At 51.3% G+C, this 20,081-nt stretch overlaps 6 protein-coding genes across 6 annotated transcripts; 2 read left to right on the top strand and 4 right to left on the bottom strand.

Moving 5' to 3' along the window:
- Positions 1 to 318: 318 nt before the first annotated feature.
- POSPLADRAFT_1141328 (hypothetical protein) lies at positions 319 to 1,634 on the bottom strand (the record flags this gene model as incomplete). Its single annotated transcript, XM_024485287.1, has 5 exons — positions 319 to 427; positions 557 to 803; positions 1,159 to 1,221; positions 1,384 to 1,462; positions 1,548 to 1,634. 5 exons carry the CDS (start codon positions 1,632 to 1,634, stop codon positions 319 to 321), a joined length of 585 nt encoding a protein of 194 aa, XP_024339387.1.
- A 401-nt stretch (positions 1,635 to 2,035) lies between these two features.
- Positions 2,036 to 4,205, bottom strand: POSPLADRAFT_1140714 (hypothetical protein; the record flags this gene model as incomplete). The annotated part of the gene is made up of 11 exons (XM_024485214.1): positions 2,036 to 2,123; positions 2,189 to 2,452; positions 2,509 to 2,590; positions 2,646 to 2,835; positions 2,893 to 3,024; positions 3,087 to 3,202; positions 3,258 to 3,406; positions 3,474 to 3,662; positions 3,720 to 3,736; positions 3,787 to 3,902; positions 3,968 to 4,205. 11 exons carry the CDS (start codon positions 4,203 to 4,205, stop codon positions 2,036 to 2,038), a joined length of 1,581 nt encoding a protein of 526 aa, XP_024339386.1.
- Positions 4,206 to 4,906: 701 nt separating this feature from the next.
- POSPLADRAFT_1033348 (hypothetical protein) lies at positions 4,907 to 6,596 on the bottom strand (the record flags this gene model as incomplete). Its single annotated transcript, XM_024476931.1, has 12 exons — positions 4,907 to 4,939; positions 4,973 to 5,201; positions 5,281 to 5,361; positions 5,569 to 5,629; positions 5,681 to 5,682; positions 5,746 to 5,837; positions 5,893 to 5,963; positions 6,024 to 6,115; positions 6,181 to 6,182; positions 6,235 to 6,398; positions 6,456 to 6,490; positions 6,544 to 6,596. 12 exons carry the CDS (start codon positions 6,594 to 6,596, stop codon positions 4,907 to 4,909), a joined length of 915 nt encoding a protein of 304 aa, XP_024339385.1.
- Positions 6,597 to 9,145: 2,549 nt separating this feature from the next.
- POSPLADRAFT_1142232 (hypothetical protein) lies at positions 9,146 to 11,270 on the top strand (the record flags this gene model as incomplete). The annotated part of the gene is made up of 11 exons (XM_024485402.1): positions 9,146 to 9,374; positions 9,430 to 9,545; positions 9,600 to 9,616; positions 9,679 to 9,867; positions 9,932 to 10,080; positions 10,134 to 10,249; positions 10,303 to 10,434; positions 10,490 to 10,679; positions 10,735 to 10,816; positions 10,874 to 11,137; positions 11,189 to 11,270. The coding sequence occupies 11 exons, from the start codon at positions 9,146 to 9,148 to the stop codon at positions 11,268 to 11,270; spliced, it is 1,566 nt and encodes a 521-aa protein (XP_024339384.1).
- A 2,799-nt stretch (positions 11,271 to 14,069) lies between these two features.
- Positions 14,070 to 16,201, top strand: POSPLADRAFT_1055963 (hypothetical protein; the record flags this gene model as incomplete). Its single annotated transcript, XM_024480712.1, has 10 exons — positions 14,070 to 14,298; positions 14,354 to 14,469; positions 14,524 to 14,540; positions 14,604 to 14,792; positions 14,858 to 15,176; positions 15,228 to 15,359; positions 15,415 to 15,604; positions 15,660 to 15,741; positions 15,799 to 16,062; positions 16,114 to 16,201. The coding sequence occupies 10 exons, from the start codon at positions 14,070 to 14,072 to the stop codon at positions 16,199 to 16,201; spliced, it is 1,626 nt and encodes a 541-aa protein (XP_024339383.1).
- A 203-nt stretch (positions 16,202 to 16,404) lies between these two features.
- On the bottom strand, positions 16,405 to 18,569 carry POSPLADRAFT_1140751 (hypothetical protein; the record flags this gene model as incomplete). Its single annotated transcript, XM_024485221.1, has 11 exons — positions 16,405 to 16,495; positions 16,552 to 16,815; positions 16,874 to 16,955; positions 17,012 to 17,201; positions 17,266 to 17,397; positions 17,459 to 17,574; positions 17,630 to 17,778; positions 17,834 to 18,022; positions 18,078 to 18,094; positions 18,145 to 18,260; positions 18,326 to 18,569. The coding sequence occupies 11 exons, from the start codon at positions 18,567 to 18,569 to the stop codon at positions 16,405 to 16,407; spliced, it is 1,590 nt and encodes a 529-aa protein (XP_024339382.1).
- Positions 18,570 to 20,081: the final 1,512 nt, after the last annotated feature.

Below are 20,081 nucleotides of genomic sequence, written 5' to 3'. Positions count from 1 at the left end.
CGGAACCATTTTATACGTTTGCACACCGGGGTTGGGGAGCCGAGTGGAACATGGTGGAGAGGCTGTGCTACCGCAGCACGACATGGCCCATCATAGAGGCGGGGACATGTCAGCGACATGTGAAGCGTGCTTCGCATCGTCGTCATCCGGGCTCACAAGCCCTACAGCGTGCAGTTCAAGGGCGGGCGCTCAGGCAATTAAGCATCGCGTGAGTCTTGGATCTTCCACCATCATTTGAATCAGATTAGATTAGATGACGTGCTCATCTCAGCCGCCTTTGCTCAGGCCTCCAGGATGCACGGTTGATTGCACTGTCTATTACTTAGTCCTTCTCGTAGACGCACTGTACGGCGAGATGATGACCGATGTCGGATGCACATCGGGGGCTATCATGTGAGTAAATGCTATTCGATGCGTCAATGATTCACTGCGGATTCTTCTGATTTTCCTCAGGCTGTCAAGTGTGCATTCCGCCCACAATCGGCGAAAGCTCAAGCACCTCTCTTTGATAGTATGTTCAACATTGTCTTAATTTATTCCTGCAGTAGCTGCAAACCTCACGGTTCCATCAATTGCCCTCGTACCACCTATTCTACACATCTGGACTCTCCTCCCAGTCGCCTTCTCAAGTAGCTCGAGAGTGCGGACATCGTACGTGCTGCTCACTCCGATCGGCTTCACTTTGTCCTCGTCCTGCAGCCTGATGAGCACTTGCCATGCCTCGAGCGTTTGAGACATTCGTTCGGAGGCGAGTGGAGGAGCAAGCTGGCGAGGTACGTCGTGCCTAGATTGCGAAGGGATTTCTGGAAAGATGTCTCGACGTGCGTTGTGATGCTGTCATGCGGATTGTATGGGAGCGGTTTCGTGCGGTCCTGGACTCCTAACGATGTGTACCTATGGCAATGAATTGGTATCACTTGAAACGGGACATAGAGGATGCTGACGATGCACTCGCCTCTCGAGAAGCTAGTGCACGTTCCAGATCCTCATCGTGTTCAGCGTACCACGCGTCGATATACCGCTCCTATTCGTTGCTTCGTCCGACTCTGTCTGTCGCAGCGCCCTCATCTGTGGGTGTTGCTCCGCGAGCTTCCGCTTGAGATCGCACGAGCAGTCGCGCAAGGTAGTGGCGGTGAGCTGCGGCATTTCAGGACGCACTGTTATTCGAGTCCCAGAAGTTGTCCATTTGTCCTATCTCTAGTCGATCGCGTTGGACTTCATCTTCAGGCCAGTGTTATACTTAGAGAGCCGCATCAATATGTTTGGGCGCGAGCTGTACGAGACTCTCGACCAAAAAAGGCGCTTTCAACTTGATGTCGACGATCTCCATGTTCAGATAGCAGAGTTTATACCCTGGAACATTTTGCCAAGAGATTCTCGCACGTGGATATCCTTGTGCATGCTCCGAGAGCTCCGTCATAACTTTGCTGAGAATCCGCTGCACTGCGACAACTGCCACTCCCTTAGAATATAGTTATATGCACTCATCATATCGTGATCCCGCAAGGTCAAGCTACTGTCCGTCCTGGATACCGTGCTCTGCGTACCTTTAGGCAGATCAGGCATAGCAGCCGGTAAGTTGCAGTTCTCGCCGTGTGCGTCCTGTACGTCTCTACCACGATCCCCATTGTCATCTTTGTGGTCAGAGGGCTACTCCTAGCGCGGGTTCATTTAACAAAGACGGCGGTTGACTCTGGCAGGCGTTGAGAATGCTGCTATGTGTGCAGAGAACACTGGTGAGGTCTATCGCTCTCAGCTGCCACTGAATCGCATTCCCAACGAGGTATCAGTTGTGACTTTGGATCGATTTCTACCAGAGTCTGTAGATGGTTCACGTACAATGTCTTCAATGCCTCAGACTGCTGATGCGGTACTCTGCGCGTTCTGTGTGAGGGCTGCATGATTGGTTGTAATCGCATCGCACATATTTGAATGTAGCACACACAGTCACGTAAATCTTGCATTCCAAGACGTATACATATTTATGGAAGTCTCCTGAGCGATGTGTGGGTAAAATTCGATAAAACAGCGGAATTTACTCCTTCGATCCAACACTCTCTAGAAGTGATTCCTTGACTCGACCCGATCGCGGGCGGAAGGTACACTTTACATTTTCTGGAAAGCTGAATATGTATCCGTCAGCATAGGACCCTATATACACAGTAAGCGAATGTTGAACATGACTGACACAACTGTTCCAGACGTAAGGCTGACTTCGGGAATGATTTCTTGTCCGTACTCATCCACTGCCGGCACCACGTCACATGTCGCAAGAACAGTCACCACAATAGCGAAGATGGTGCCCTCTGCGAAGTGGTACCCGGGACAGGCTCTCCGACCAAATCCAAACGCGATGTCGGTGACCTTCGTCATCTCAGCGTCGAGACCGCCATATCGCTCAGGTCTGAATTCATGCGCCTCAGGATATATAGTAGGGTCATGGAGCATTCCCCTGTGACACACGTATTGAGGCAAGTCTAGTGCTCAATAGAGAATTTTGAGACGTACCAGACATTTGGCATTATGACAGAGCCTTTGGGCAGAAACAAGCCGTCGTAGAGATCATCCTGTCTGAGGGAATGTGGGATACCTGGTATTGTTATCGGTGCGGGTTCGCCCACGGGAAGGACAGCACAAAGTCATACCGAGAGGTACGGCAGGTAGCCATCGATACACTTCCGTCACCACGCTACGAATGTATGGCAGGGACGGTCTATCCGAAACCCGGGGAAGCCTATTCGTGCCTATGACGGCATCAATCTCAGCTTGTGCTTTCTTCTGAACCTCGGGGAAGCGAAGCATGGCGAGGAGGAACGAGAGAATAGTGGATATATTCTGTGTTTTATCAAGTTAGTAGTCCATAGAACCTCCATAAGTTGCCTTAAGGCACACCGTATCTAGTCCACCTCCAAATACTGTCACTGCAGCGTTGACGAGGGATCGCTCTTGTGCGGAGGAGAGGTCACCATCCGCGGCAGCGAGAACTGATCCGCAAAGACTGATTGTACGTTTCGAATCATTTGCCTGGGAACATCAGACAGGAGTGAACGAATGGAACAGGAACTACACTGAAAGCTGTAGCCTACCCAGTTCTCCTTGCACCAGTTATATGGCGCCCATGATGCGTGCTGGAACACTTGACGCCACTCTCTCGCCTTCTTTGCGAAGGTGAAACCAGGTACCCAATAGGGAATGTACTTCACTGTAGGCGCTGCATCAATATATGAGAAACATTGGCGCAGACGAATGTCACGTACGCAGGGGCACGAAGTCCACTGGCCACACTCCCGGCCTTGTTGCCTCACTGAACTGATTATCGGCAGCAATTCCTGCGACAAAAAAGGGGTCGTCTGGTCCCTTGACGATGTAGCCATATGTTACACGCATGATAATGCTCGCGAAATGCCTGCGATTCACATGTGAGTTCTAGGTTGAATTCGTCGAACATTTCCTACATCAGATAGAGAACTTACAACTTCGTGTGGCTTTCTAGTAAGACCGGATTGTCAATGATGGAGAGGACAAACCGCTGCGCGGCTACTTCTTGAAGGCCATAGTAGCGAGGGACGTTCGATGAGGTGAAATTGTGGGAGACAAGCTTCCGCTGATAGCGCAATTCGTGGCCGTAGGATTGAAGAACAAGCAAGTCCTTGTAGCCTACTCTGTTTTGTCATATGTATACCTGAAGTCGAATATGGCGTTATTTGACACGCACTCACAGATCGCCTGCCATGACCTTTCAAGAGCATTAGCCTCGGGCACTGTTTGAGTGCGCGGCGAACTCACCAGGTGCGGTCGATCCGAGTATATAGGCGATCGTTTCTCCATTAGGTCGCGGGCCATCTGGGAGGAATTTATCACAAGTATGTGCTGCCGAAGAACATCTAAATGCACGAGGGGTCCTGTGCATATACCGAGTCAATTATAGGATAATCAGGAATGGCCTCCACGGACGTAGACTACTTACCGTATATCTTCGCCCATTCTGTAAACTTGAGCCAAGGATGGTGTTGAGGTATCTGGAGTGCGTTGCCTAATATCGGCCAGCAAAACGGACCAGGAGGCATGGGGCGTCGCATGATATACAGAACGACTTCGCGGATAAGTAAAATCAAGATGGATGAGATAAATATGGTGGAAATGGAGTTCTGGCCCCAGCGAGACCAGAAGCTCAGGGCTTCACTAGCAGTAAGCACAGAATGCATGGTGTAGAGGGAAAGTATTTGGATGATAGGCTGAAGGCATCATTCACCCGCGAGGGTTTAAATGAAGGCGCACCTGATCGACTGTCCTGCATGTAGGCTAGCATGCTTCCGAGCTATAGGCTGCATTCTGTGCCCCGGTACGATCGCACCGGAGGCAATGCATATTCTCCGTGCATCATTCCGTGCAGCCACAGAAATGTTGCTAGGACGGTTTGAGTTCAGTCTAAACATGCTACTGTGATGCTACTGTATGATAGCCAGCCAGTTGTATATGTAACTGAGCGCAGATTATGGCGAGAGCGGAGATTAGTGGAATGTTTGTGTTAGCAAGGCCCGGGTAAAGCTACGACATGTGGATACGACATGAAGACGCTTACAAGATATCCAGACATGGCCAGTGGCCTCGACCAGCCCTCGCACATTTAGAGTTTAACTAGTTCCGATGTTGTACTTGTCCATATTTGCGGTCTCCTGGACTGCGGCGCGTACCTAAGATCAGCATTCCTAGAAACGTCTCGTCAGCTTATCCACCGCGTTTATACTGTCGCCAACGGGCAGTGGATTCGAGCCGCAACTGGTGTGAACTTACCAAAACACGTGCTCATAATCGGAGACGCTCGCGATGCACGTACCGTACGTGATTGTCCCTTACGGGCATCGCTACGCCTGTCGACAAACACGCGCGCCGACAAACTTGTTGACTATAACCCCATTGCTTCAACATGTCCACTATTCTATCAGCATACAAGTACAGTTATTGCACACACTATACAACTTTGTTGAACAATCTTTCCATCCTCCGTATCAGTTTCTACCCATGTATCATCATTTTCGGCATCCTCCAACTCTTGTGGTAGTAAATCACCATTATTAGATTCAGATTGCTGATGACTGTAGATGTTGGCAAGCTTTTGAGGTATAAGGAGGACATTTGACAAGGAGAAGCTTGTATGATCTGTGGCAGGTGCTTTGGCATTGTGTAGGTTGAGAAGCATCCTAGAAAGTAAAACAACTGCCATTCTGAATTGTGTTCAAATAAGTTTGGATATTCTGTAATCTATTATGAATGACTTACATTTCTGATGTAGTAAATCCTGTTTCACAGACTTGTGTTATTGTCAACACCATATTCATCAACTGAAGCATCAGTGAAACCCTACAGTGGCATCAGTCCTGTGTACATATTTTATTGTTAGCACTGTGTTTTACCCAAAGTACATTGCACCTAAGATTTGTCAGTTTGGGCATTTATCACACTATAATGTTAAAGAATGACTGACCATCTCTCCATAACACTGCTGATAAAGAATGCTTCATAATGTGAATGCTTCTAGCCAGTGTTCTTAATTCATGTGTTCTATACCATATCACTGCTAGTGCAAGTGCTTCAGCCACTATGGTGCAAACAACAGATGATATATTGACTGTAAAAGTGTTCATTCAAATGACTTCATCAAGAAATGAACATGACTCACATCTAAACACCATCATTTTAAATTGTTCATTAACAAATATTTCACATACAACACATTGTGCATACCTGTTGACCACATGCATAGGTGCACTCAGGTAATAACATCCATCTGCTGGTCCTGAGGGCTTTCCATGCTCTCTCCATTCAGAAGTCTGATACTAGTAAAAACATCTATAAGCTTGATACCAGCACTTTGGTTGCTATATCACTTACAATATTCCAACAAGTGGATACTGACAATAAGGCCATTATAACAGCAGGAAGCTGCCATTTGTACCCATTGACTGCATAAACACGCAATGCAGAGATCACTGAAAATATATGATGAAAGGATTAGCATTTACCTTCAGATAATTTGGCAAAGGTTATCATACCATTGGCCAAAATCTGAATCAACAAAGCTACCGCAGGCCATGATTGATTTAGTATATAAACCCTGTGATAGTGACAATATATTAATTGCCACATAGTGAATTATTATGGCAGAAACCATGTACAGACCCCTAATAAGTCATAAGCCAATCAACAAGTGAAAGAATGAAGATGAATGCTTACCATGCATGAAGATGACCAGCCTTGCCATGTTCCAAAGTATAAAACCACACATGCAAAGCCACCAACATGTAGCAAAAGCAACAATATGCTAGCAGTGCTAAGTGGCTGGTGCCATACTCTTGCGAGTTGGTCAAAGGTTATGAGAAACTCGTAAATGTAAACAGCTAAATCACTGTTCAGTCATACTGTGAATTAGCGGGCAATTCATTAAATGAACTTACTCATGAAAGCGAGAAAGGTGTAGCCATCAAGGTTCCTGACGAGCAATGTTTGAGACAAGTTCACAAGCATCAGTTGAATCTAACTCACTCTTGCTTGATCTCCACAAACTCATGAAGCGTAACCGAATGCTGCTGAGACATGACGGAGAGCGGGATCAAAACGAAATGAACAGAAGCGAATGGCTAGCAATCCGCGCATCCTCTACTTATACACTGAAGGTGAAGATTACATGGAACCCGACGAGCTTCGCAGGCAAATACCGCTGATGAGGTTCGAACGCAATTGAATTGCAGACCACAAGATTATAGTCGTAGCTGAGCACCGGTGGTCCTGATAGATCAGTGCGACGAAATTACAGATAGGAAATTCTAAATGAACGCTTCTGATCGAACACATGACCGGCCAAGTCTCGCCATAAGCCGTAATGATGTCCGCAACGCTGCAAGATACATGCGTCAGAAAACATCCTGCGACAGCTTCCATGCACATGATGAAAGATGGTATATGGTTCGATTACGGCAGTGCCATGGACGCTATACGGCGCGAGCGTTAGATACCTCCGCCGAGCACAGCCAAAGCAAGACTTCATAATACAAACTGCACAGCACGGTGGTCAGCGCGAGCGTGCACGGAGACACACGCCGCCAGCATACCTGGTAATTTTTGCTTTTAGCGCATGCGCAAGGCCAGCAGCGCCCGATATGAGCCGTAAGACCAAAATTCTATCAGACACACCGCAGCGCGCAATGTAGTTGCACCTTCTGAGGAGCTTGAAATTCGGCTCCGTGTTATACGGGTGCTCAGGGCTCGCCTGCGCACAGGGTCCAGATGCACAGGAGACGCTTTCTCTGAAGAAGCCTCCCAGCTGCAGGCAGATATTTGAATTGTGGTCTGTCGGAGGGCTACGGAGACCGACACGCTAGGGCGACCTCGAGACAGAGAGTAGCCACCCTTTTCAACGGGCGCGAGGGGTTGAAAGGGTCTAACTGTGGGCGGCCGCAGCACCACACCGCAAGGTGAACCTGCTGACCTATCAAGGAGCCTGGAGCAAGGCGACAGGACACTGACCGGAGTGCGGATGAGCGTGCACACCGCACCGTAGGCTGCACGTCGCGCGGACCTCCCGACGAAAGTATTGTTGCGCCTCCGTGCCGATGAGTCTAGTCGTTGGGTAGGCTTCCACGAATTATTGAATGGGACGTAGGTGGCCGCCGGCATGCTACTCGCACTGACCGCGTGCATACGCCCGTTCCGAGGTCTGCTGCGCTGGGTATGGTTCGAGCTGCTGCTTACTCACCATATTGCACATGATGTCTCCTGCTTTGTGTACTTGAAAAGAGCACTTTCGTACAAGTGTTGAGCCTTGACGTTGAGCACAGCGTGGAGGCTCGTGCTCACCCATGATACAAGACCGCCGAGTCTCGAGCAGAAATACATGGACTAACCGGGATTGTCTAGTTGTCACACCTGCAAAGACGGGAACTCAGAATGAACGAGAATTGTATTCTACTGTAGGTTTAGACTGCAGCGCATGAGAATACCAGAGGACGTCAGAGACGACGGACGCAAGCCTACCCTTGCTAGAACGGCGCGACCCTCTGGCACCCCGATCCCGCTCTCTACCGCCGACTTTCCCCTCTCCCTGCACCTCTTTTCAATCACCATGCGCGCGGCACGGTAGCTAACATTCCTTCTGTCGCCCCCTAATTCCTCGCATATGCTTCGTCTACTGCCATTTCCTCCGCGCCTGATTCTGCGCATTTGTGTATGGTCGCGTTGAATCGCGTAGTCGTCATTATCATGTATATACCTGATCGTAAAACCATTGCGATCACTTTTATTTGAGTCTTGCTGTCCGATTGACATCTTGCACACGTCGCTATCCCTCCTGTAACGGTGCATTCAGACCCAGGTTGCGGGTAGCCGATTGTATCGCACTTGCTACTCCGATGTACTGCTCGAGGAAGCGGGACTCGCTTCTTCACCAGCCTCATCGCGCACCTGAAGCGGATACGGTGTGGATCGCATGCGGATGTGAGTGCGCAGTCCTCGATGTATCCTAGTCTAGCTCATCAATATGGCTTAGGATCCGCTGCCCGCGGCGCAAATGTTCACGTTTCACGGTGTTCTCTTAAAACCGGCTACGTTGCGGTATTCTGCTCTCTGAATTCTCGTAGTCAGCGGCGCTTATACTGTGCGCCACGACTGGCTTCATACTCAGTGAGATCTCGAGCCTGCCGTGAGGAGTAAATCGACCCCGGGCATCAGTATTGAAGTCCAATCGTAGCGAGGGGGTCATTTAAGGTACTGTCCTTCAATATGATATGGCCACACAAACATAATAATGTTACACCTTTAGCGAGAGCTCCATCCGTAGTAGGACGAGTGCTGCTTTGAATAGGGTCACCGACACCGTCGTGTGTCTTCTACGCAGAGAGCATAAGAAAACAACGGCATTGGCTTTATTAGAGATGTCTGTTTTATGACAAGCGTATCGAACGGCTGTCCAGATCACGCCCCAAGGTCTCTCTTCTGTCAACGGGTGTGAGGCCTCGTCGGAACCTTAACCTATTACTTTCCTACGTGATTTATCCAGTCCCTTTGCATTCCATCTTCCAGTATCTCCATCCCCCACCCTCTCTGTTCCACATCGCATCCACCGCGTATTACCGCGCCTATCTGCTGAATGATGCAGACATCAGGCCTGACGCTAGAGCCACCAGGTGTCGCTTCTCCAGCTACGCTGGCCGTCGCCGCGGTGACATTTCTCACTGCTCTCGTACTCTATGAACTGTTCACGTACCGCAAGCGGCGATCCATGCCGCCAGGCCCATTCCGCTGGCCTTTCATAGGAAACACTCTCCAGATCCCGCAAGTCCATCCGTGGCTCACATATTCACGCTGGGCACAGGTATACGGTAGGCGGTCTGTAGTTTTCATGGGGATAACAGGGACGTAACGTTATATCCACAGGCGACATACTTCACCTCGACGCCCTCGGACAGCACATCATCGTGATCAACAGCGCCAAGATCGCGCGCGAACTGCTCGACAAGCGGTCTGCGATCTATTCTGGGAGACCTCATCTCGTACGTACGATGTCGCTGCACATAATAGCCGGTTCATGTCCATGGATTGTTTAGGTGATGGCGGGAGACCTGTCAGTACATCCTCTTGAGGCAGAAAGTAGCTTAATCACAAACGCGACTCACCATCTCGTAGCGCAGGACAAGATAGGTTACTTATCCTGCAACCTTACGGTGACGAGTTCCGGCAACAGCGACGATTCATATCCCAGGACCTCAGCGTCGCCGCCGTTCGACGGTACTATGACATACAGGAGGCAGCGGCCCGTCGACTCGTCCTTGGAGTCATCAATGATCCCGGGTCGCTGGAGAGTCAGATCAAGGTGTAAGATCCTATACTGACCGCAGTGAATCGTCGACTCACAGGTACACTGTTTGATGCCATGCAGGAATATTGCGAGCATCATCATGCTCGTTACGTATGGCTACACGGTCAAGGGCACCGACGACCCCTTCATAACGAGGCCGTTCGAGGTCATGGACAACTTCAACGCGTCGATGACACCTGGCGTATGGATAGTGGACATGATTCCCCAGCGTGAGCGTTGTTTGTCTCCTCTTAATCACCAATTCCAATTTATCACACCGCAGTCAAATACCTCCCATTGTGGACGCCGGGCGCGACGTTTCTCAAGACGGCGAAGGTGTGGCGCAAGCATCTCTTTACGACTAACTGGATGGTATACTCGTGGAGCAAGGAGAGCTCAGTACGAGTAGTCCTCACGTACTTCCCGGCATTATTGAATATTCTTGCGTCTAGGAAAATGGCACAGCGCGCGTTCCCAATCTGTGCGCGTCGGTCCTTACGGAGATGGAAGGCAAGGTGACTCCTCAGTTAGAGGAGTCCCTTATGTGGGCCGCAGGCACCGTGCTAGGAGGCGGTCTGGATACAGTACGTCCGTTTGGAACATGTTTGCAACAGTATACTTTACCATTGCACACCCCAGAACATCTCGACCATCCTTTCATTCATTCTCGCAATGCTCCGCTTCCCCGACGTGCAGAGGAAAGCACAGGTCGAGATCGACGCCGTGGTGGGGAGCGAGCGGCTCCCAGAGATATCCGACAGACCATCGCTACCATATATTCGAAGCGTCGTCACTGAAGTATACCGGTGGCTTCCGGCTATTCCTCTATGTACGGGCTTTTGCCCAGGTCGTCACCAGTGCTGTGTTGATTTTGTCGCTTGCAGGTATTCCACATGCGCTCACTGAGGACGATGTCTACAATGGCGTCTTTCTCCCCAAAGGCTCGGTGGTCATGCCGAATGTGTGGTCAGTCACAGAGCCTCTTCCGATCTCGTTGCGTTGTCAGTCTAAATCCACATCCAGGCATATGCTGCATGACCCGACCATCTACCCCGACCCGGACGCATTCAAACCCGAGCGATATGGCGGGCTAGACAGCGAGATGAAGAAGGTGACCGACCTTGCGTTTGGATTCGGGCGGCGTGCATGTCCTGGGTACCAGTTCGCCCAAGGGACCATCTTCACGATTGTTGCGACCATGCTGGCGACGTGCGACATAGTGCCTGTTGTCGACGAGCATGGGCAAAACAGTATTCCTGATGTCGGATACACAACGGGAACAATCATGTGAGTCGTTGCTGCTCGGTGGTCACCGTGCGCTGACTGAGCGCTGTGCAGTTTCCCTGTAGATGTCAAATGCACATTCCGTCCGCGGACAGAGCAGGCTAGAGCGGCGCTCGTCGAGGCCAGTGTGCTCTGACCACTGGACTATCTGAACAGGAGGTGGAACTCGGTCACCTTTAAGCGGATAGTGGGCTTCATATGTCCTGATCGCGGGCGGACGGAGTATATATGACGTCTCCTGGACAGCCGAATGCATCCACATCAACGTCAGGCACTGTAGGTTCTGTATGAAAGCTTATGGTCAACTAATTGCAGAGGGAAGGGACATTTCCCCGCCCGCACCCGTTGATGGCTGAGCTATGCCATATGTCTGCAAGGACAGCTGCTACGGTAACAGATGGCAAAGTGTCACTTGAGGATCCAAGGGCGATGTCGGCGACATTCATCATCTCAGCGAGAAATTAAACATGAAGCATCGTCTGTGAGCAGGAACATACTACTGTAAACATCACCCTGTTTGAGGGAATGTAGAACATGTGAACCGTTGGTAAAGGGCGCGCCGTTCTGATGAATGCCCATTAATCATTATTCCCACGCCACTCGCGTGGACGTCTTGTAGCCTTCGCCTACGATTCCAGTCTCTCCCCTGTGCCAGCCGCTCTGTTTCACACAGACCTCCCATCGTGTGCCAAACCAGCAGGTGCCCCGTCGTCTAACCGCACACGCGCGCTGCCCCCACATCCCGCCCGTCCCTTCTGGCACGGGGGTCGGTTTTCAGATCGCCGCTCAAACTCGCAGGGAACGCATCAGCAGAGTAGCATTTTGATGATCGCGCCGGTGGCGCCACCGCCGTGCGTACACCGCTTTCTCGAACACGTCTCTGCTATGATGATTGAGGAACAACTTGCTTGACTCGATTCGATCCGCATATATGGACGGCCATCACCATGCCTAGACGTGCTCTCTCTCAGACCCGGCGTCAGTCATGCTGCAGCCGATCCAGCCGGTCGACAGATGGAGGGCATATAAGGTCCAGTTACTAGAGAATATATACATGACAGAAGCGAGGCGGGCAGAGCAGTCCAGCGAAGGCAAGAATGTAGACGCATACATGCTGAACCTGGCGCCGAATCGCGACGCGTCTCAAACGCGCGATGCTTAGGTCTATATGTGACGTGCCGAGTGGCTTAGAACCGGCAATCGACGACAAGAGGGGTACAAGAGATATACATAGATATCCGGAGCCTGCGTAGGTCGAAGGAAGTGAATTACGTTCTGCTCACAGGAAACTAGTCCCTTCCGTCTTAGCACGTACTCGCACTACGTGCAGAATTCAGATGCTCACATAACAGTTTTGTGCATGCCTATGTTGCCGAAGGCCCTGGAGATCTGTACGCGGAGGTGCGCCGCCTCGTTGCTTGCATATAAGCAGCCGTTGTTTATGCAAACGTGCAGAGTGCGTACCGGCATGCGGGTCTGGGTCTCCAGGAATAGCTAACTTCTCACGGACGCATTTGGATTGCTCCCGCGACCTTTGTCGCATGTACGGCAGATGGGTGGCATGAATCGCCGCTTGTAGGACGTGGACAGTTCGAAGAGTACAAGAGCAGCAGGTGTCACCGCGACAGCCAGCGTATCGCGGCTCATGAAAGATGCGTCACGCAGTGGCTATTCTATCGCCAGAACGGGAGTTTGACGGTCAGTATGCATGTTCCGCTTCACAAGCCGTGTCAATCTTCTCCGCAGCTTCGTGATCTCATCGAATATGAAGGCAGTCGTGATACACATTGCGCGCACAAATATCGATGGCATGTCATGGGCAGTCAATTACCTCTCTCTCCCACCCCGTCCAGTTGCCGTCCGCTGTTTTTATCACCTTCCCCCTCCTTTGTTTCTTTATCCTTTTGTTGTGGTTTGTACGTCCTGCTGTTTTGTGCCTTTCTCTGCCAAGCATTGAACCCCAGCCCTTCCATGAATCTCGCGGGCGCGTGCCTTATACCCGCATGCTACTTGTCACTTTGCCCCGGTTTTCCCGGCTAGCTCTATAGCGTATTCTGTATCGTTATATCGTGCCTACGCGATAAAGCCTCCCCTTGCATGCGACTGTCCTCGCGTGAGCTGCCTACTCGTGAGCGAACCACGCAGCGGGTTCCCGCCACCATCGGGCAGCTCCCCTTGCTGCGCGTCCCATCCTGGCTGACGCCAGATGTTCCCCATCCATTTAGCTCCCGAGCACGCCTCGTGTGGGCATTCCTTCCGCACCATTTCCCTCTGCGTCGACAAGCGCCAAGCGCCAACTGGACGCGAACAAATCGTTGATCGCACGCAGACGTGAGTGCACAATCCTCGATGTATCTCCGTTAAGCTCACAGACATACTTACTGCTCACGTCCGGCAGCCGTCTTTTAGTAATTGCCGTGTTCGGGTCTCAGGTCCTAGGATCATCTATGCTTGCAGTGTTCCATGGCCGGATTCGCATCCAGTGGGGTCACTGAAATCTGCGGAGCCGAGCGAAATGACACGAGGTGTGGCGCAGCCCATGCATGTTGGATCTCCTTTCAGTAGGCTGTGGCTGCTTCTTGATGATACCGCTCGTCAATCTGATATGATTGTACAGACACGGCAGTTTTGGCTCCTCAACGAGAGTTCTACCCATGGTAAGATGAGTGCTGCCTCGAATCGGGCCACCATCACGATAGGCTTACGACGATAGTGACGTCCGATTGGTATGTGAGCGTTTAACTATGCACTCCACTGTCAGCTGCATACAATCGCGCTCGTGGGCCAGTCAACTATTAAAGCATGCCTTACTACTTTCCTGCTCTCCTCTGTAGTTCCTCCACTCCCCTCGCATTTCGTCTTCAAGTATTTTCATCCCCACCCTCTCTGTTCCACATCGCATCCACCGCGTATTACTGCGCCTATCTGCTGAATGATGCAGACATCAGGCCTGACGCTAGAGCCACCAGGTGTCGCTTCTCCAGCTACGCTGGCTGTTGCCGCGGTGACATTTCTCGCTGCTCTCGTGCTCTATGAACTGTTCGCGTACCGCAAGCGGCGATCCATGCCGCCAGGCCCATTCCGCTGGCCTCTCATAGGAAACACCCTTCAGGTCCCGCAAGTCCATCCGTGGCTCACATATTCACGCTGGGCACAGGTATACGGTAGGCGGTCTGTAATTCTCATGGGGATAACAGGGTCGTAACGTTATATCCACAGGCAACATACTTCACCTTGACGCCCTCGGACAGCACATCATCGTGATCAACAGCGCCAAGGTCGCGCACGAACTGCTCGACAAGCGATCTGCGATCTATTCTGGGAGACCTCATCTCGTACGTACGATGCCGCTGCACATAATAGTCAGTTCATGTTCATGGATTGTTTAGGTGATGGCGGGAGACCTGTCAGTACATTCGCCCTGAGGCAGGGCGTGGTAGATGCACCAGGGTTGCTGACCATTCTGCAGCGTAGGATTTGATAGTTCGCTGGTAATGCAGCCCTACGGGGATAAACTCCGACAACAGCGACGATTCATATCGCAGGACCTCAGTATTGCCACCCTGCCGCGATACTGTGACATCCAGGAAGCAGCCGCGCGCCGACTCGTCCTTGGAGTCATCAATGACCCCGGGTCGCTGGAAAGTCAGGTCAAGATGTAAGGTCCTGTGTCGACCATGGTGCAAATGTAGACTCAGAAGTATACCTTTTCATGCCATATAGGAGCATTGCGAGCATCATTATGCTCGTGACGTATGGCTACACGGTCAAGAATGCGGAAGACCACTTTATCGCACAGGCGTTTGAGATGATGGATAATTTCGTCCTGGCAATCGTGCCGGGAACATGGCTGGTGGACATCATTCCTCCACGCAAGTGTTGTTTTGACTGCTCTGAGGTATCTATTCTTATGGGTCCTACCGCAGTCAAATACCTCCCATCGTGGACGCCGGGTGCGACGTTTCTCAAGACGGCAAAGGCATGGCGCAAGCATCTCTTGACGACCAACTGGATGATGTACCGGTGGAGCAAGGAGAATTCAGTACGAAAAATACTCACACTTCCTAACATTATTGATGACTCTTGTCTCTAGGAAAATGGCACGGCGCACGTTCCCAATTTGTGCGCGTCGGTCCTTACGGAGATGGAAGGCAAGGTGACTCCTCAGTTAGAGGAGTCCCTTATGTGGGCCGCAGCCACCGTGATGGGAGCCGGTTTGGATACAGTAGGCCCGTTTGGAACATGTTTGCGATAGTATACCTTACCATTGCACACATCAGAACGTCTCGACCATCCTTTCATTCATTCTCGCAATGCTCCGCTTCCCCCACGTGCAGAAGAAGGCACAGGCCGAGATTCACGCGGTGGTGGGGAGCGAGCGGCTCCCAGAGATATCCGACAGGCCATCGCTACCATATATTCGAAGCGTCGTCACTGAAGTATACCGGTGGCTTCCGGCTATTCCTCTATGTACAGGCTTTTCCGCAGGTCGTCACCAGGACTGTATTAATTTTGTCATTTGCAGGTATTCCACATGCGCTCACTGAGGACGATGTCTACAATGGTGTCTTTCTCCCCAAAGGCTCGGTGGTCATGCCGAATGTGTGGTCAGTCACAGAGCTTCATCCGATCTCGTTACATTGTCAGTTCAAATCCACATCCAGGCATATGCTGCATGACCCGGCCATCTACCCCGACCCGGACGCATTCAAACCCGAGCGATATGGCGGGCTAGACAGCGAGATGAAGAAGGTGACCGACCTGGCGTTTGGATTCGGGCGGCGTGCATGTCCTGGGTACCATTTCGCCGAAGGAACCATCTTCTCCGTTGTTGCGACCGTGTTAGCCACGTGCGACGTAGTACCTGTTGTCAACGAACATGGGCAAGAGATTATTCCTGATATTCGATATACTACGGGAGCAATCATGTGAGTCGTTGCTGCTCGGTGGTCACCGTGCGCTGACTGAGCGCTGTGCAGTTTCCCTGTAGATGTCAAATGCACATTCCGTCCGCGGACAGAGCAGGCTAAAGCGGCGCTCGTCGACAGCGCGGCCACACTGCTTTGATATACCTGTACTGTCACTATCGGTGGGTACGTGTTTGAGGGACGCTAGTGCCCTGCGACTTCGGAGTAGCAGTCAAGATAAAGCGCATCATGTTCCTCCGTATGGACGTTGCACTACTGCAGTCAAGATGTCTTGCCAATGTTTCAAGGGACACATATTCAGATATATATACTTTATACGTAGGGCATGTCAGCATTGAGAGGTTATTCTTGCTCAGTTTCAACGGCTTCGACGAGGATATCCTTCACTCGTCCTGATCGCGGGCGGAAGGCACACTTGACGTTTTCCGGGGAGCTGAACGCATCTCCGTTAGCGTCGCATAGCGCTCAATTTCGGATTGAAGGACTGACACGATTGCTCCCGACGTAAGGCTCACTTCTGGGATAACCTCTTGTCCGTGCTCATCCACGGTCGGCACCACATCGCATATCGCAAGAACGGTTGCCACAATGGCAAAGATGGTGCCCTCCGCAAAGTAGAACCCGGGGCAGGCTCGTCGACCAAATCCAAACGCGATGTCAGTAACCTTCGTCATCTCAGCGTCGAGACCGCCATATCGCTCGGGTTTGAATTCATGCGGCGCAGGATATATGGATGGATCATGGAGCATTCCCCTATGGCACACGAATCAATACAATGCCGATGTCTGATAAGAGACACTCCAAGGCGAACCAGACGTTTGGCACTACAACAGAGCCTTTGGACAGAAACAAGCCGTCATAGTGATCATCCTGTCTGAGGGCATGTGGGATACCTGCCGCGAAATTCGACGTGAGCTCGCCTACAGAAGGGATAGCACACAAGTCATACCTAAAGGTACGGCAGGTATCCATCGATACACTTCCGTCACCACGCTACGAACATAGGGCAGGGAGTGTCTATCCGAGATCAGGGGGAGCCTATTCGTGCCTATGACGGCATCGATCTCAGCTTGTGCTTTCTTCTGAACCTCCGGGAAGCGAAGCATGGCGAGGACGAACGAGAGAATGGTTGATATATTCTGCTTTCCACGTGGTAATTAGTAGGCTGTTGCTGCATGCAGCGTGAGACGCATCATAACGCACCGTGTCCAAGCCACCTCCCATCACAGTAACTGCGGCGTTGACGAATAGCCACTCTTGATCAGAGGATAGCTGGCTACCTTCCGCGGCGAGTATTGATCCACAGAGACAAAGGCCATGCGCTGCGTCCCTAGCCTAGGTACCGAGTAAACACGACCAATGAGGAACCACGGAAGAACCACGGGCTCGGGCCTACATAATTCTCTTTGCACCAGTAGTATGGAGCCCACAGTGCACGCTCAAGCACTCCGCGCCATTCTCTCGCCTTCTTTGTGAACACAAATCCCGGTACCCAGTGTGGGACGTACTGCACTGCAGAGGTTCTATCAACAATCTCCAAGTACCGAAGCAGGAACAAACGACGCACGAATGGGTACAAAGTCTACTGGCCAGGCCCCTGGTCGGGTCGCCTCGCTGAAGCCGTTGATGACAGCGATCCCAGTGGTAAACAACGGGTCGTCTACTCCCTTGACTGTATAGCCATACGTCATGCGTAGTATGATGCTCGCGATGTGCCTGCAGGTCTCGAATTAGCTCCTGACAATTGGCAGTTTGCTCCCCATAGACGTACAGTCTCGTGGAACTTTCCAGCGAGTCTGGGTCCTCAATAACGGCCAGAACAAGCCGGCGTGCCGCCGCCTCTTGAAGATCGTAGTAGCGATGAATGACTGACGGGCTAAAACTGTGAGACACAAGCTTCCGCTGGTACCGAAACTCTTCGCCGTAGTTCTGTAGAATCAGTGTGTCCCCAAATCCTGCCCTGGGATACCACATATGAGGCCAGGTACAGTGTATTTCCGTGTGGATGCACGCACAGATCACCGGCCATTACCTTGAACACATATTAATTGCGAGCACTGCTTAAACTCTCAACGAGCTCACCAAGTGCGGTCGGTCAGAATAGATAGATGACCGTTTCTCCATCAGGTCACGAGCAGTTTGTGCAGAAGTGATGACAAGCATGTGCTGTCCAAGGACATCTAACTGCATGAGGGGACCTGCAGATGTTCCGCCACACTCAGTGTAGAGCAAGAAGAAGGTTTCGTGGACATATATCACTTACCGTACATCTTTGCCCATTCCGTATACTTGACCCAAGGATGATCCTGAGGTAGCTGAAGAGCATTACCTATCACTGGCCAGCGGAATGGGCCAGGGGGCATGGAATGTCGCGTGAAATACAGAACAATCTCACGGAGAACGAAAGTCAAAAGGGCCAAGATGCATATGGTGAGGACGGAGCTCTGACCCAGGCGAAGCTCGAAGCTCAGGGCTCCGCTAGCAGCCTGAGCAAGTACGGAATGCATGGAGTGGGGTTCAAGTAAGACGATAATAAGCTTGGGTCATCATTCAACTGAGAGTATTTAAGTGGGGAATGGCTTGACCGAGCGCCGCCGTACAGGTGTGCTAGCGTGCCTTAGAGCAAGGTTTGCATATTCCTGGACAGCGCTATCGCTACACATGCGATGAATGTTCCCATTGCATCAGATGTTTGAGTTCCGTCGAAGGGCGTCGCTTCGGGCTGGGAAGCATGGATGTAGTAGGATCTTTGTAGCAGTAAGCGGCGGCAATGAAGCGTATATGCGACACGAAGATACTTACAATATTAACAGACGCACGTGCACAATGCACAATTACCTCAACTGTCACAGAGCATAGCAGGCTCGGATGTTACGCTCCCGCAGTGTCCCAGAGCCCGGGATCACATGAGAACGTCCTCTAGGGAGAGAGAAGTTCCGAACATCCGCATTCAAGGTAGCTTCCCATGGATCCATGCATCACGCCTATACTGCCGCTGAGGCACAGTGAACTCTAAGCGCCAGCGAAGGCGTCTTCTCTCTATGCTTCGAGAGCTGGCTAATCGGCCCACCGCGCCCATGTATCTTGCTTCCAGCTGCTTCCATATCGTTCGACCTATTGAGACCTGTTGAGGTCAAATGTGTGTGTAAGCGGACTTCGGTGGTAACAGGCGGGCATTGGAAACAATAGCCTACTTTGGTGAATAGTGGCTGTGGCGATACCTTGCCGGGTCCAGCCAGGTCGGGACCAAGGTCCCGATCATTGGTTCCGAGTTCCGCATCAACCCCGCTTACTCACAGATATTCTCGGTGATAGAATCAGCTGACATGAGGAACGTACCTCCGCAATCTCTGCCGCGACGGAGTTTAAACATGCCGCCATGACGTGTGAGTTTGCAATTTGGTCGCTTCTAGCCGGCATCCCTCTACAACTCGCATTTCGTTATGAATTACCTTAGAACTTGGCACACAGGATGTCAGGCCCATTAGCAATGGTGCCCAGGTGGTAGAAAAGTAAAGCTTCCACCCCTTGGAGCAGATCCGCTCAGGCGTCAAACTCTTTTGCAACAATCGCCATAAGTCACAGTGCCTAGAAAGATACCATGACTCATACCTGTCCTTCCTCTTTCAATCCTCGCTATGCAGCTTGCGAGGGCTCCGTTTTTCACGCAAATATATCGTCCTACGAAGGGTATCCATTCGCTCACCAATATCAGGCCCGTCTTCTCGTCCCAGAGCGTATCAACCGCTGTTCACCGTTCCTTCCTGGCGCGTGTCCGCGCAGGCTGTCGTTAACGTTCGCATCTCTTTCGTATGCTATAGTAAAGACTCATTCCGTCGCCCGATATGCCCCCGTTGCGATAGAGTAAGCCCACATGCTCGCTGCGACGCTAAGGATAGTCGGGGTTCCTGTATGATAATAACGTTGCGAGGCTCTCGGACCAGAATCGTACACGGCTGTCACTGCACGATCTGGTTGTGTCGCAGCGCATGACAATGGTAGAATATAACTACGCACGT

The sequence above is a fragment of the Postia placenta genome (assembly GCF_002117355.1).
Source record: "Postia placenta MAD-698-R-SB12 unplaced genomic scaffold POSPLAscaffold_6, whole genome shotgun sequence".
Lineage (NCBI taxonomy): Eukaryota > Fungi > Basidiomycota > Agaricomycetes > Polyporales > Adustoporiaceae > Rhodonia > Rhodonia placenta.
This window is presented reverse-complemented; position numbering and strand designations above follow the sequence as displayed.